General features: G+C 37.2%; 2 protein-coding genes across 13 annotated transcripts in view; one reads left to right on the forward strand and one right to left on the reverse strand.

The window, feature by feature from the left end:
* LOC135201365 (cyclin-D-binding Myb-like transcription factor 1) overlaps positions 1 to 17537 on the forward strand; it is a 389369-nt gene that overhangs the window by 294971 nt on the left and 76861 nt on the right. The gene's annotated exons all lie outside the window — the stretch shown is intronic.
* The window catches only part of LOC135195749 (uncharacterized), a 47698-nt gene continuing 39976 nt past the window's right edge, over positions 9816 to 17537 (reverse strand). Inside the window, exon 5 of the mRNA XM_064222197.1 lies at positions 9816 to 10586. Within this exon, the coding sequence (XP_064078267.1) occupies positions 10498 to 10586 (89 nt within the window). The 3' untranslated portion in view covers positions 9816 to 10497. The remainder of the gene's footprint in view (positions 10587 to 17537) is intronic.

Below are 17537 nucleotides of genomic sequence, written 5' to 3' on the forward strand. Positions count from 1 at the left end.
CAGTGGTCTTTTGTTGTGGTTGTATTCTTTGTTGTTGTGTTGTTAAGTTGTTGTGTTCCTTAGTGTTGTTGTATGCTGTGTTGTTGAGTTGTGGTTGCATTCATTGTTTGTGTTGTGTTGTTGAGTTGTGGTCCTTGGGTGTTGTGTTGTTGGGTTGTGGGTTGGGTTGTTCTTGGTTGTTGTCTTTGTTGTTGTTGGTCCACCGGCAGACAGCACAGCATAACCCGGAGTATCTGGAGTTGGGTGAGTGCATGAGTTTGTGTGTGTGTGTGTTTTTCTTTCTGTGTAGGTTGGTCAATTGTCCTGCGTGTATTTGGTAGTGTAAGAGGAAAGTGTGACTGAGGGTGAGCTTGTTGCCGGATTGATTAAGTTTATGTGGGGGGGATTTTCCCCACTTGTTTTTTAAGCTTGTGATCTCGCCACATTATTTTTTTGCGCTGGAACAGGGACTGTTGGTGAGGCAGCTGGCAGGACGATTGGGGTAGTGAGTTGTGTGATTGGTAGAGAAAGTGAGGATGGAAGGGTTGATGAAGGAGATTTAGAGGCTGAAGGAGGAGTTGTAGTTGGTAAGGGAAGCTAAGGAAAGATTGGAAGTGGAGAATAGCGGCTGAAGGAGGTAATTTGGTTCGTTGGTAAGGGTGAAACTAAGGAAAGATTGGAAGTGGAGGAATGGAGGTTAAGAGGTGTAAGTGGTGAAGGAGCTGAATAGCGAGTTAGAGGAAATGAGAGGAATGCTAAGGAGTGCAAAAGTGGAAATGAAAGAAGAGGTGTAAGGAGGAGAAGAGAGAATGGTTGAGAAAATGGACGAAAAATTCGAAGTAATGACGCATGCAGTGCAGATGATGAAGAGGTTTATGGGAGAAGGAGCTGGTATGGAGGTAGGCCTACTTGGGTCTTGTGGACGGCGCAGGAATGGTAAAGAAAGTGGAAGAACGAGTGGATGAGAGTACAAGTGACGAAGGTGATTTGGTTGTGATAGGTAAGGAAAAAGACGGGGTGAAGACACAGGATAAGGATAAACCTGAGGACAAGAATTAGAAGGGGGCTGAGGAAAAGAAGTCTAAGGGAAAGAAGGTTAGTAAGGGTGACGGACAGGATGAGACTAGGACTGAATACATTGGGGAAAGGGCTGAGAGTGATTTAGATAGCGGTGAGTGGAAACAGTGGGTAGAAAGAACAGAAGGGTAAAAAGAAGGTAGTCAAGAGTATGGATGTGAGTATAGAAGTGGATTCGCTGTATTCAGAAGAGGGAAAGAAGGGTCAGAATGGTAGTAGTGAAAGTGAGCGGGAAGCCACGAAAAGGCTAGTGTATATGAGAGAGGTATCCCGATGAGTACAATACAAGGAATATGGTAGTAGGGACATAGGGGACTCTTTTAAGGATTATGAGAAGTATTGTGAGGCTAAGTATGGGGATAACAAGAGAGTCTGGGCAAGAGATTTAGGTAACTTCTTGATGGGATTTTTGTTGAGTATATATGGGGGTAATGATGAGTGTAGGAATGTGCCGTATGAGAGTGTGAAAGCCATGATTGTGGAACAGGCAAAGAGGATAAAGAGTAGCGTTAGATATAGGAGAAAACGATTTTGAAGAGGCAAGATGAATGTTGCGGCGAGTCGTTTGTCGATGTATTTGTGTAGGTTAGAAACATTGGCTAGGAAAAAGTTTGGGGGCGAGAAGGGGATAAATGGAGTTGTAAGGAGTTAGTACGAAAGTTATTGGCAACTGTACCAGAGAGCGTATACGAGTTTATGAATCTTAAATGTAAGGAGAAAATGAGATTGACAAATGAAAGGTTAACATGGAATGACATTTTAGAAATAGTAGAGGATTATGAGCTAGATAGGTGTATGAAAGAGAGTAGAAGTGTTAGTGTTAGGAATGAAGTAGCTGAGGTTGTACCAGAATTTAAAAGCTATAGGGAGGCAGTTTTTGAAGGGCCGGGGCAAATGCAGAGCGAGGGTTGATAGGAGTGTTAGAGCAAGTAACATGAGTGAAGTTAGCCCTAAAAGAGATAGGAATGTGAGTATTGGAAGAGTAAGATCAGTTAGTTGTGAGCGAGAGCACCAGGGTTGTTACAGATTTGGTAAGCCAGGACACAGGAAGAATGAATGTCGGTGGGTGTTAGGAGTGTGCTTCAGGTGTGGGCAAACGGGGCATTTAGTGAGCTAAGTGTTAGAAAGATAAGGATTTTAAGTGTTACAGGTGTAGACAGTAGGACACATAGCTAGTGGATGTCGGGGTACCCGTATGAACATGGTTTGCGGGAAGAACGGGCATTATGCTAGGATGTGTAAAGAACAGCATGCGAAATGTGTTAATGTGTTGAATGTGGAATGGAAGGTCGCATGGCGAGTGTGTGTAGGTGAAAGAGGATGAGTCAGGCTGGGAATTTGGGAAACTAGGTGAAAAGGGGATTCAGTTGGGTGGGTCCTCTAGTATGCGACAGTGTGTTCGGGAGAATGTAGTGAGTGAGTGGTTTAGAGTGAGTGAATGTGAACCATGTGTCAGTGAGCAAATGGGTCTGGAAGATCAGCAGTTGGTGTTGGTTGAGTATGGAAGAAAGCAGAAGAAGGTAAGGAAAGGGAATGAAATGGAGAAACGTGAACTGCATGATAGAGGGGTTAGTGCTAAGGTAAAAATGGTGGATAAGGCATGTAACTACAGATGACTTTGAGGGGAGGAATGATACATATAGTGTGTGTGGATTTGAATTGTCAGGGTTTAGTGAAGTTTCACCAGGAAGGGAATCAGGTGGTAAGGATGTGGTTGGCAGTATGAATGAGTCTCTTTGGCAGGAGTGTAAATGAGGTAAGTGATTTGGTGGCAGAGTTACGAGAGATGTTGGGACAAGAATTAGAAGGGGTAGATGAGATAGTGAATGGGATTTGGGAGGATAGTAGTGAAGAAGATGGTAATGCTAGTCTGACTGGAAGTGGTCTGGGAAAAGTGGATGGTGGTGTAACTGAAAGTGTGTATGAGGGCTCTCAAACAAGATCCAGGGGGCCTGCTTCCGAGCATCCGTGGGTGTTGTGGAAGGCTATTTAGTGTGGGTGTTGTGAGTGTAAGGAGCTGTCAAATGTAAAGGGGGAAGAAATATGGAGGAGTTATGGGAGTTCCATTTGACAACGTCCTAGAGAGAGAGAGGGCGTAATTGGTGGATGGATGGTTAACGATTGAATTGGCTGCTGGTGAGTTCTGGGTTGTCTGCTGGTGTTGTTGGAGTTTAGAGCTATGGTTAGAGTTCTGGTGTTAATTTTTTTTAAGGCAGTCTTTAGTCTTTAGGCAGAGCCTGTGAAGATAAGTAGTGTTGGCAGCAGTCTATGAAGTGTTGGAGGCATTGAAAATCAGTTGAGTTGTGTTATTGGTTTGTTGTTTGGTTGTTGAGTTTGATATTAGTTGCTTTGGAGTTGTGCCTGTGTAGGGTTTGTTGTGCTATGAGTTTTTGTTGAGTTATATGTGAGCTATTATGGTTGGGAGTTGCTGAGGGTTGTTGTTGGTGAGCTGTTGTGTTTTCTTGGTGTTTTTAGTGGGTGTGTGTATTGGTTTGTTGTCTTGTTGATTTTTTGTTTTGTTAGATGATTTGTTTGTGCACTGGTCTTTTGTTGTGGTTATATTCCTTGTTTGTTTGTTAAGTTGTGGGGTGTGTTCTTGGGTGTTGTATGCTGTGTTGTTGAGTTGGGGTTGTATTCCTTGTTTGTTGTTTTGTGTGTTGTTGTGTGGGGTTGTGTTGTTTGGGTTGTGGGTTGTTGTTCTTGGTTGTTGTCTTTGTTGTTGTTGGTATCTCTGCAACTCCGACCGGCTGACAGCACAGCGTAGGCCGGAGTATCCGGTGTTCGGTGTGTACATGTTTTTTTTTGTGTAGGTAGGTCAATTGCCTGCATGTATTCGGTAGTGTAAAGAGGAAAGTGTGACTGAGGGTGAGTTTGGTTGCCGGATTGAATAAGTTTATGTGGGGGGTATTTTGCCCGCTTGTTTTTAAGCTTGTGATCCCGCCACAGCCTCATAACAATCAATGGCATGACCCTTAATGAAAGTCGCTGTAACATTTGCAACAAACATTTTGTGTAATTTCTTTCAAAATAATGATAATATTTCAGAAATTCTGTCAAACTTGAACATGAAATTACATTGTTGGATTTGCCACTTTGCACAGCTTTAAATCAAAGATAATAGTTCGCTGTGGACATTGGTTGGAGAAATATTAGTTTTAAGCAGTTTCTTGCAATATGAGCCGGAAGTACACTCAATCCTACTGGAAAAGCTGGGAATCTCTGCCTGAATTAAAGGATTGGTTGAAACCATTAGACACAAATAAGACTAAAGCATATTGCTTGTTTTGTAAATGTGAAATAATTGCTAATCTATTGTTTCACAGGGAGGAGGTGGTGCCAGGAGTATAACAGCAATCATAAAGTTAGTATAATGTAGACTTATCCTTAGTCTTTTAGGGAAAAAGAAAATCTAGTGGATTTTGGGTCAAAACTGCGGAATTTGAAGGCTTCTCTACCGGATTTCAGTTTGCCACATTTGGCAACACTTGTCTTGCTCTGGCCTTGGCAGAGAGAATAATGATCTTCGTGGACCTTCTCTGATGTGAGTCTTCAAGAGATGGGGATCAATGCCTCGACTCCATCTCAATGTCGTAGCAAACTACGAAGCCGTCGGTATCTGTTGCCTGCAGCTGGCGACGACGACACCTGTAGCTACATTCCTCCTCCCAAGAGCTCACAAAATCAATGACTTTCTCCATCCCTCGCATAGCGGAGGAATATGTTGGTTTGGGAACAGAAATGTGGTCTCATCGGACCACATTTATGTCTTTCTGCTTTCGGGTTTTGCCCACAAGTCCTTGGTACCTTTTTTTCCTGGGAATTGTGGTGGCTGTTGAACAAGTAGTGTTTCTTATTAGCTCCTTTTAACAGAACAGGTAGCATCTCGCCTAAGGTGTGTGGTTCAAGAAGTGGGAGGGATTACAAGAGTGACTGGCCTCTCCCCTTCCTCATTTCTTGCGAGTGGAGAATTGGACGTGACCCTACACTTGCTGGAACATGTTTCTATTCTCTTTTTCTTTCTAGAATCATAGAAGCAATCCCGCTCCTTCCTCTAGAAAGGGGAGGAAGGAGAAACTGGTAACAAGGCAAACCCTTTTTGGATCCTTGCCTGCTTCCAATCATTAAGATTCTTCCCAGCCTTTTTTCGTGTGAGTTACGATTCCTCATTCATTCGAAAAGGTCGAGGTGTGGTAACTCCAGTCAGTGCAAAGAGACTCATTCAGATTCCTTCCTCCTACTAGTGCTTCTTCATAATGTAAGGGACCGATGGTTTGTATATCGCGTAGGAACACTTCACAATCTTTATAAAAGTAAATTGTATTTTGTCGTAACTATGCAAATCTGAGGTCCTTTACATTACATTTATGCCCGCCTCATGCCGCCCCTCAATCTGTAACCTGAGCCGAAAGGTAAACCGGACGGTAGTTATTACTGCCTAATCACCTTAAGAGTTTAACGGGCGTTTGTATAGTTAGGAAAAATACAATTTACTTTAAAAAAATTGTGATTTTGGAACATTTTCGACCTATAAAATTGTCTCTAAGTTTTTTTTAATGTATTTTACTTATCATAGTATTTGAATTTTATCGTTTTCATTTTTTAATACTGTTAATTTATTTGTTTGTATTGGCTATTTTTTGTTTTTCTTCACATTAGCTGAATTGAGCCTTTGTCTAATGACACTTTTTAATTATTTTTATATCTCTATTTTTATTTCTAGTAATTTTTGAAATGTTATTATATTCACTTTCGTTTTTATTTATTTATTTCTAATATTTTATGCTTTATTAATATATTTTTACTTATTTTTCTTTGTGTATTATTTATCATTATTTCTGATTTTTGTTTAATTTGTAAGGACGATATTTTAACTGAAGTGTCCGTCCTTTTGTATATATCCTTTTATCATATATCAAAATTTAGAGTAATTCAAGGTCTTTCCGCCGATATATATCACGAAAAAAATGTATTCTCTACGCTCAGTCATATGTTTATTTATAGGTGCGAGAAAACACAATCTCAATAGGGGCTCCATCCCTTATATACAGTCGTCTCTGGACAATAAATTCTACGGGCTGTTCTACAAGCAACAGCCCGTGCTGGCACAAGGCCAGCTTAATCTCAAACAATAATGACAATAAAGCCAGTAAGTTTTCTCCTTGTCTCGGTCCAGTCCTCACATATTTTATTTATTTTTATTCTATTTTATTTGATATTTAATTATTTTATATATTTTCATTTATTTTATTATTGTTCATATGAGTTTTATATAGTATTTTTTTTATTTACTTAAATATATTTTGTTTTAGTATTTATTCCATTTCTTATATATATTTAGTTTTTTTATTAGTTTTCATTTACTCTACCTTACTCTACCTATTTTATTTGTATTTACGTATTTTTACTAATTTATTCTAATTTATTTATATTTGATTTTTCAGTTACCTTTCTTATGGTATTTTATTTTTTTATTTTTATTCTTAAATTTATTTTCTGTATATAATTAGTTGTAGAAATCCCTGTTAGGACTAATTTTCAATTTTGGTGTATTTTTATCTATAGTTTAGTAGCTTGAAATAAAAAAAGGACATGTGGAATACTACCACTGAGTGCCAATGATGAAAGGCTATATATAAGTGGTAGAAATGAACCTTCCGATTAAAAAAATGACAAATGGCATATTATTATTGAAAGAGTCCTCAGTAAGGATTTTCGAGCCTAGCATGAACCAAGGTGCCATTTTTCTAAAACTAGGGTATAATCACTTGTGGAATAATGGTGTCCTCCAGCGGTTTTCGGGGAAATCTTTGGTAATGGGAGCCTCTTTGCATCATTTTGACTATGGGGCCCAGGGACCCAAGTTAGTCAGAAGAGAAAGTGAGAGCTTAAAACACACACACACACACAGGTAGGATATTTTTCCCCAAATCCCCTACCCAAAACACACTCCTCAAATCAGTTTCATCAGATCTGATCAAGGTGAAGCCAAGTGCTTTCATTACTGTGACGTCCATTTAGTTTTAATCATAGAGAGAGATAGTGGACATCTTTACATACACCAGTTGAGTACCCGAGTCAGCTTGGGCCCAATCGCACGGGATATGTTTAGTGAGGTGTCTGGACGATTGGTTAGTCTTGGCAAAATCTGCAGTTGCCTCAGGACAGGATTGCCTTCTTGAGTTTTGCCACGTTCTAGGGATCATAGTAAATCTCGAGAAATCTGATCTTGCTCCAAAGCAGAGGATAAAACACCTGGGCATGCTGACAGACATGGCAGCAGCGAGAGTCTACCCCTCAGACTCTCGCTCGCAACAGCCAGCAGGTTCAGGGAAATGGCACAGAAGTTCCTGTCATGGCAGGAACAACCAGCATGGCAATGGCTGGTTGTTCTCGGCACCTGATGTCCTTGGAGAAGCTGGTTCCTCATGGGTGGCTTCACCTTCACTCTCTCCAGTGCAGAATGAGAGAGGTTAGGTCTCCAGCATGAGACCTTCCATCGTTTCCCATCCCCCTCTCAAAGGCGGTGAGACAGGAGGTAACCAGGTGGCTGGATGACTGGAATCTCCCACCCGTTAGTCAAACTACCATGCTACCTTCTTAAAAGTTTAATGGCCGGTTTCCAGCTTTGCTGAATAGTAAATCCTATAAAAAGACCTCAGGTTTTATAGAGTTAGGAAAAATACAAATTACTTTAAAATATTGTCATTTTATAGGTAAATGTGATGTTACTTTGTTATTCATTTTTCATATTTTCTATTTATGCATTTCTATAGTAAATTATGTGAAATTTTAAAGAATACGTAGGTGCCTGCATGTCGATTCCCATTCTTCTCTAAAGCTTCAGAGCGAGGAGGGTGGGAGGGCGTGTAATTTAACTGTTAATTATCTTGATATATTGACTGCAAAGGGTAGAAAATGTTGCCCACTTGGTCGTCAAACAAACCAAATTCAGTGCATGGAGACGAAATTAATCAAATGAAAATTACACCATTTTTGTTAAGTCTTGCCGTGCTGCGAATAGAACTTACCATGCAGCCAAGAGGAATTATACTTGTCCTCCTGAACCTCTTACAAAATTTGCATCGTTCCAGGTATGTTACGAAAGTTATGGATAATCTTGATAGCTGGGGTGGAGACGACCCCGATTGTTTCTTCCCCCTTTTTTTTTCTTAAAGTTTTTAGCGTTTTGTCTCCAAGTTTAGTAGAATCTATAAATTTTTGTCACATAGTATCTTTGCGGATGAGCACAAGCTTAGTAATACAGTGCCTGTTCCTAAAAGTGGCATAACCACTGATTGCAGTAACTACAGGCCACTCTGTTCTCCCTGAGCTCTCCAAAGTTGCTGAAAAACTTATTTTTAAGCCACTATTTAAATATACTGCATCTAAAAGTTTTTTGGCCGATAGTCTATATACTTACAGGAAGCAGATAGGTACGTGCGATGCTCTTTTAGACTTGACATGCCATCTGCAAGGGAACTCTGATAAAAGTTTTGAGTGTAGAGTAATTCACATAGATTTAAGTGCCGTTTTCGATTTAGTAAATCACAAGGCACTAACTTATAAACTTCAGAATCTTGGAGTGGGTGGATATATTTTAGGATTACTTCAAGATTTCCTTATAGGTAGGCAGCAGCAAGTTGCTGTTGATGGGATCTTTAGAGAACCAAGACCTATTGTGTATGGAGTTACACAAGGCAGTGTTCCTGGTCCATTGTTATTTTTAGTGTATACAAGTGACATGGTTGTTGGCCTGGAAAACAAGATTGGTCAGTATGCCGATGCTAAAACACTTGTGGGTGTAGTAAAGTTTCCACTTTTGAGGAATGAAGTTGCCCTCAGCCTCAACCATGGACCAAATCAGGCAAGTCAGTGGGGTATGAGGCTCACTCCAATAAAATGAACTTTGCTGAACGAGTCTGAAGCTTTTAACTATTCTAGGTGTAACGTTTGACTTGCATCTAACTTTTGAGAAACATCTCATGAAAAGTTTCTGTGAAAGCCACACGAAAGTAAGGTATTGTTCATAATGCCTCATAAATTTAAAACCGTAGTAAAAATCAGTGCAAACTGTCTGTTTTAGGTCATTTGCACTCCCTCTACTAGAAAATTGTTCTCCAGATCTCCTTTAGATAGAGTGGTTCGTGGTGGTAGGTTTCTCTTTCCAAATAGCAATACTAGTTACAACTTGGACCATCTTGTTTGTCACTTTTTCATATGTTGTATTTCAACAGAGATCTTTCACTTTCGCAATAGATCTCTGATCCACTTTATTGGCCAAAAGCAACTAGAGTCACTGAACAGTACCACCAAAATGTAATAAATGTGCCACACTGTCGAACTTCTCAGTTTCAGAGGTTCTTTATTCCTCACACTGTTGGACTGTGGAACCAGCCTCCCAGAGGAAGTCGTGCGATTGGAACTTCAAGTGAAGGTGTAATACATTACTGCCTTCATACTGTTCTCCTTGCATTTTATTACATTTTTATCTATTTGTTAATTTATTAATTTTTTTCTTTTTTAATATGGTGGTATCTGTTCTTTCTGTATTCCCCTTTACCTTGTCGTACTCCTTCCTAATGAGCACCATATTCGTCAAAGGCTCTTGTGGGCTTGTTCCATATGAATAGGTTTCATCTTCTGAATAATAATAATTTCTTTGAAAAAAAAAGGACAGAAAACATATATGAATCATACTGCAGTTTTTAAAATATACTGGTTCAATAAAAAAAAGTTAAATAACTATTTTTATGGTTGAATATTTGTTAATGTAGTTATTTTGTCAAAAGTATAAATGTGATATATTTCCAAATTTGTATATTTTACTTAAAAGCAACCATATAAGGCATGGAAGGTTGAGTATTTATTTGGAACTTGCTCTCTCTATGAATAATTATTGCAACGCTATTAATGCTGAATGATTAAAGCTGTACGAAACACCAAAATAAAATATTTTAAAAACAATGGAAGAACCAATAACATCATCTACAAAAAAGAAAGAAAGAAAGAAAAAAAGAATTCTGGATAAGCAAACGACAGTTACCAGCAGCTTTATCAAAACTTCTTGAATCTTTGCAACTCAACCTAAACTCCTTTCAGGAGTATAGAAACTAATTAATTAAACAATATAAAGGTACATTATATATGTACTCATTATAACTTGGGCATATGAAAAATAAAGGAATATTATATAGTCTTACTTAAGATATCAAAAGGCATTTTTACAATGTCAGTGTGTGAAGAGAAAATTTATGGTTATTTATTATAAAATCCTTGGTCCTTTTATTTCGATAAAATGAAGAATCAGTTGAATAAAATCCACAATCAACAACTGCTGGATACAATTTCAAACTAATTGTATTCAATAAACAGAAGAAAAATACAGTAAATACTACACAAAAGCAAGATGTTGAAGACAAATGTAATTATTTTCAGTGACAATTATACGATAACAATGTCCGTATCGTCATGGTCTTGATGTAAACCCTCTTCTTGTCCCAAAGGCTCCCCAGATACTGACAGGATAGGATCTGAAATATGAAAATAATAATTACATAATCTGAATAGTCAGAACACAAGAAATAAAGTGCAAACTATTACTGTTATTTTCATGTTACTTGAAAATAAATAATTTTATTATAAAAGAATGCCAATAATTAAGTGGAAGATAACATAAAACAAACACATGTCCTAAAAGCATATGGCTATATACTATACAATTTATGAGACCCAAATCAACATCTAATTTAAAATTCCAGTATCTCGAACATAATTTGAAAAGTTTTCGTCCTTACAATCTTAACATAAAATTCTTGGATGAGTAACACCATAGATATGGAGGGGAGAGATGGGACAGCCTATGATAGGAAAACTAGTTTGTGACGTACGATGACTGGCGCCATCGCCATGTGTTGAAACTTCAAGAAGAGGTTGTATTTTACCACCAGTTGTCTTTGTATCTTTACATATATTTTCCTCATTTACATAAGTGCAAATGCGTATTGTATGAAAGGAAGGTATGTTTGTTATATTAGTATTTAGTTAGGAAAAGTGCTGTGTTTGGCTATTTCATGTATTAGTTTGTAAGTACGCGTGAATAGTTCTTAATTACCGGTCGTCAGTTGTTTCATTATTTGGCAAGTTGGCTGAATGTTTTAATGTCGGCAGACGATGGTCAGTTTCAGTTAGTTAGTCTAGTCATAACACCGACAGAGTCGAGTCGAGTCGTGTTAACTCACATCAGTCCAACGATCTCTGAGAAGTCATTGGGATCTCCTTATCACAATCACTCAAGTATTCCTATTTTAAAGTTCATTTGGGGAAATTCCTTTTTAGGATATGCATATCTAATGATAGGGAAGTGCTTCCTATAATGTTCTTTGGATGAGAATAGGGAAAGGGAGACAGTGCTTAGGCCAGATCTCAAACCATCTAGGATAGGGATAGAGAACTTGTCATTCATGATAATAATCCATCATTCATAAGCACAGTAAGTTAATATAATTTGTGTACTCATTAATATACATAAAGCAATGTCATATCTTGAATGTCAGTTAAAATGAGTATAGTAATCTGGGCGTCATAGGTACAGCTTGGGCTATGATTTGGTTATTCGTGTTTCAATTCACTATAGGCTATACAATCCCTTGCGATTTGAAATGCTCTACTTATTACCAAGCGAGTAGTAATAAAATGGTGCCATGACCAGGATCATAGTGATTGATTATTATAACAGTGATCGGTGTAGTCTTGAGTTTGTGAAATTTTGAGGATTGTAGTGATATTTGGAGGTAAAGATAAGACGTGACCAGCAAAATTGTCAAATTGGGTTACGATCTATGCCGATTTGGTTGTAATGAGAGTGTAGTGGGGTTGTAATGAGCAAAGTTTATGCCATTACGACTTGTGTGGTTTGAACTCGATGTGTGACCCAGCCTTTAGGCTAACTTGGATTAGGCAAAATGATGACTGACATATTTCCACCTAGTAAATTGGTTGTTTATTGGAATTTAAGGTAAATTTTTAAGAAAATTAAGTGAAGGTGGTATTTAAAATTGAAATAAACCCACACAGCGTACACTATATACAGTGGGGTCATCCCTTAATTGTGGATCATCAGTCGCGGGATCAGTTAGCCGCGGGTTTTTCCTTGGACCACTTCTCACTCTATATCACGGGTATGAATCGCAGCATCGCTGAGTTTTCTGTGTTGCATAATGATGTACGTATATTGGTAGGCTAAGCCTTGGCAATAGTGCGATAACCATTGCCATGAATGGAAAAATTCACATTATAAAAACGGACAATGAAGGTAGTAAAACAATTTTCACCTTATATATCATTGGCATATCTTCATAATAAAGCCTATTCAAGGAATGGCAAAAAAAATGTAAACATCCAGTTATACTGTTGCATTCACAGCGACGTTGTTTATTGTTCGGTAACCTTTCAGACATTTTAATAGTATTGCAATTTTGGTAGTAACAACATTAAAGATAACATTAATGTTTAATTCGAAATTCATTATCATTTTGGTAGTAAATAACTTCTTTGAAAAATTCATATAAAAGATAATTGTCGTAGATTATCGTAGTATTGTTCTTTGCATTTGGTGACAAAGCATAAATGTATTAAAAATATTTTTACTTAATTTATTATTGGCATATCTTCATAATAAAATGCCTATTCAAGGAATAGTTCCTTGATGAAAGCATTCAAAAGACAAAAAATACACTTTATAAGTTTATAGTGTGCATTGATTACTTTATTTTGATGCGATTACATTAATATTACAGTATGGTACTGTAATCAACACAGTAACTATTTTTCATCATAAATGTATATTCATTCATGAAGATCACCATGACATCACCCAACCTACAATCTTGTTCGTATGTACGTAATATTGTACACAACGTGATACGTAGTGGTTACACCGTTCTACAAACCAAGGTCTTTAGGAGTCATTAACGTGATGTCATCCACACATCTTTCTCAAACAATGACACGACTGGTGGGCAAAAAGCCTTTCCACTTCATTACTCCTCATCAGCCTGGTTGTCTGGTGTTTTTACATTGCATGGAACCAGCGATTATTCAGCAACGGGACAAACGGCTTTATGTGATTCCGAACCACGTCGAGAATGAACTTCTGTCACCGGAAATACACATCTCTCACACCTCAATGAAATGTCCAAGAATCGAACTCGCGGCCACCAAGGTGGCAGGCCAAGGCCATACTGTATCAGACAAAAGTTGACCTTTCAAGTTAATCTGTGCTTTATTTCTAAGCAATTGTTCAGTCGTGCATTACTGTAGGATGCACAAATAGGAAGTTTAGTATCCTGGCATCGTATTCCCAGTGAAAAGGACAAGGAAAGGCAAAATAAGTGGCTGGCAGTCACTCGCAGTTCAACTCGTGCAAGGGTTAGAGAGAATTAAGATGAAAGAAAGCAGTGGGGAAAAGCACTTCATAACCTGGCCTAAATTGCTCAGTAAATGAGTAATATTATTACTAAGTTCAAAAGACAGATACAATAGCCCCTCCATGTCTATACTACCATAAAAGTTCATCTTCCAAAATACTGCCAAGATCAACGTTCCAATAATATTTTCCCGTCACTACCAACACGTGGATAAAAGTTTTCATCCATACATAACTAATTTGATCTATCTTTCAATTTTAAGTTGATCTTTTGAAATAATATATTCGTATGCAAAATATTAGAGGATAAAAGCATTTTTCTATGGAAATATTCAGATTTATATATTTTCGTTGACATAGTTCCAGAAGACTGCTCAATATCACATGATTTCACAAAATAGAAAATTTAAAATTATTACTCCACCACTTATTTATTTTACCCCATATACCAACAATAAATACATGAAATTATAATTTCATGATTTTAGAGTAAAAAATAATGATAGACTTCACAGGAGCAACAGTTGGGATTCACAGAAAATGGATCGAGATCAAGGGCTAATGAATTTCCGACCATTTCATTTCTCTATCAAGAGTGCAGTGACACAGAGAGCTTGCCCAAGTGTGAAAGTTGTTTGAAACTACTGGATTCTAAACATTTATGGAAAGCAAAATAATATTTATTTCATATTTAAATATTTACTGTTGCCATGAAATGCTTTTCCTCAGAGGAAGTGAAACTTACAGAAAATCTTCAAAACATAACCAACTTTGAGAATATTTTTTTTCCACATTTTGAGAAATTAATATGGCACTACATGAGAATACATACACAATGTAATAAGCAAGACAGAAATCTTACCCTGCCATACATGTACAGTGTGCACAAAACACTTGACAAAGTTAAGTTTGGTGAGAGCGTCGTCTGCTATTGCTCGCTTTTGCCCACCAGCTACTGCACATGTGCCATATGTGCTTCATTGTTTACAGAAATTAATCTCTCCTATATTCTCTACGATCATCAAAAGCCACTTTACTTTTTTTAAGCTTATATCCACAATAGTATATCGCTGATAATTAACTAGATCTCAAGATTCACTAATTAGGTACTGTATTTTTATTTTATTTTCATGAATAAATACATTTTTATGATAAAAGATTATTTACTAATTTTCTAATACTACTATGAATGCTAATAGCAATATCGATATAATGCTAAATTAAAATCCCACAAAATCATAACCTCTCTCTCTCTCTCTCAATCTCTTAATGAAATAAAACAGCAACATTTAAAAAAACTTATTTCACTTACAGAATAAACTATAATACTGATCTATTATTATCATACTATATATAACAGACCAGATTGTCCCCAAAATTTATTGTAGGTACTTGTTGCCGTATTTTTATTTTCTCCGATTTACTTATCTGTGCTTCAATATAAGTTTAATAATTGAATCAGTGATGATCACACATAACAGTATAAAAGAGATTATTTTATCACCATTGATGTTTCATCTCTAAGCACCGTAAAAAATATTTAAAATACGAATTCCATATGTAAACAACACAGTGTTATTATAGTTCTCAACCTAATCCAGTCAACTCTCGTCCCAAGCAATATGAATTACTGTATCAAAAACTTTTATGTACAAAATTAAAAACAATAACAATACCATTAATAAATTACTTTCTTTTAGCACCTAAATTATTTTCTGAAATAATTATTTCCGTAATAAACGTCCATCAGCTGATTCTCAACGTAAACAAAAAACAAAAATGGACTTTTATTACTGTAGTGTATTTAATATTACAGTAGGGTACAGAAATCATTAAAGTAAACTGTTTTTTTTTTATCATAAATGTATTCATTCATGAAATAGATATAGTTTTTGTGAAGCAGCCATATCATGAAAATAGAGGAATAGTTTGCTAATATACTTTTGTATATATTCAAATATTCAGACAAAAGTATATTAGCAAACTATTCCTCTTTATTTTCATGATATGGCTGCTTCACAAAACTATATCTATTTCGTGAATGAATACATTTATGATAAAAAACCAGTTTAATTTAATGATTACAGTACCCTACTGTAATATTATTGCAAAATACACTACAGTAATAAAAGTCCATTTTTGTTTTTTGTTTACGTTGAGATGAAGGGGAAACTGAAAATAGGAAAGAATTTATAAAAGATTTATGGCATTATAGAGATAAAACTTAAACACAAACAAAGAAAAAATAAAATGAGGAAGGGAGCCGTTTTATGGACAATTCCCTTCAATTACGACTATTGATAGGAGCAGGTAAGTTTTGTTTGGATAGTTTTAAGTTGGAAGTACTACACGTATTGTGACTGGGACCAGCTTCTACGAAATAGGAAGTGACAGTCACAAAGTTGGTTCTTTATGATTCGCCAAGGTGAACACCGGTTGGTTATCGAGACATATTTCAGCCACCCGGGCCACCCAACTCCTATCTGTGTGTGTGTGTGTGTACGTTGGCCGGCTGGTATGGACTTAGATTTCTCCGTTCTTACATCAGTCATGTTGAGGGATGATTTTGAAACACTTGGACTTACAGAAGTACGTATTCTTCTTAAATATTTACAAGTTGAAATACATCTTTAGATATTAGCTTTCTGAAGAGACTTAAGTTACGGCAAAGAATAGTCAGAGAGCAAAACTGATACATATAGCTACTACTAGTTGTCAATGTTTAATCTCAGGAAGGAAATGGTATTGGACAAACGAATGCACATCCTTGACATGTAGGTCAAATGATGACATCTCAGCTTACTCTGGTTCTCGTGAGAGCCTGGTCTGACATACCGATCCACGGAGAAGGATGTTCGTTCATTTTTCTGTGGTAATGATTATTTAGCATTGCACATACTGAAGGGCTACATATTTTTGGGAGTTTTTTCCTCATTATATACACTAGCAAACTTACCCATCTACGATGGGTGATATAAAATACGGGTGCAGAAGTGAAAAATTTATATTTATTATTTGTTCAGCAATATTAAAATAAGGGCGATTACATGAATGCTCTCTCTCTCTCTCTCTCTCTCTCTCTCTCTCTCTCTCTCTCTCTCTCTCTCTCGTAATGTAATTCAAGGGACGATCACTGAACGCAGAGAAATTCTTATTCATTGTTGTTTCCCCTCTTTTAATGATATTCTCTCTCTCTCTCTCTCAAAGTAAGTGAAAGGACGATCAATGAACGTACAGAAGTTCGTATTCATTATTGTTTACCCTCTTTTAATGATTCTCTCTCTCTCTCTCTCTCTCTCTCTCTCTCTCTCTCTCAATCTCTCTCTCTCTCTCAATGTAAGTCAAGTAACGAAGACGGTGACGGAATTATCGGATTACTTAAAAGAGTAGAAAGTAGGAACTTGTCAGTTTCCTTTTTATTATGTCCATTGGCAGGATCAAAATTCCAAAGCAACTATTACCGGGCAGTACTTCTTCAACGTTATTTTGTGCACTGGCAGTCCCGATGGATTTAAGTTATTCAAAAAAATCTTCTGGATATTGATGATGATTTTCATCTTCTATTGTGTCCGACCTGAAATATTTGCGACTTTCTCCGGAGAAGTGTAACAGAAATTATGTATGAAAAATCGTAAAGTAACAAAGTCTACGGGAATAACCAGCCTCGTTTCACGGCCAGAAACAGCTCCATTTTAGGGAATCCCTTCTCAACCCCACCCCTTACAAAGGAGGGGGGTAGGTTGGATGAAACCCCATTACAAACCATCTTAGGGGTCCCCACCATAACCCTGACAAGTTTCATGCCCATCTGACCAGCCGTTTGGCCGTGATTGAATGACAGACAGACAGACGGACATTAAGCCCATTATAGTATTATATATATATATATGAACTGATCTGTATAGAAAATTCATGTGTGAGACGTAACGAAAATCTACTTGATGTGTTGTGCGTATGTATGATCAGAGAGTAACGATCAGATAGATATCGCTGATTCATCGAATGCCCACATGATCGTTGGTGGCGTGGCGTGGGTGATTCAAAGAGTGCCATACAT

Source organism: Macrobrachium nipponense, chromosome 23 (genome assembly GCF_015104395.2).
Source record: "Macrobrachium nipponense isolate FS-2020 chromosome 23, ASM1510439v2, whole genome shotgun sequence".
In the NCBI taxonomy this organism is placed as follows: domain Eukaryota; kingdom Metazoa; phylum Arthropoda; class Malacostraca; order Decapoda; family Palaemonidae; genus Macrobrachium; species Macrobrachium nipponense.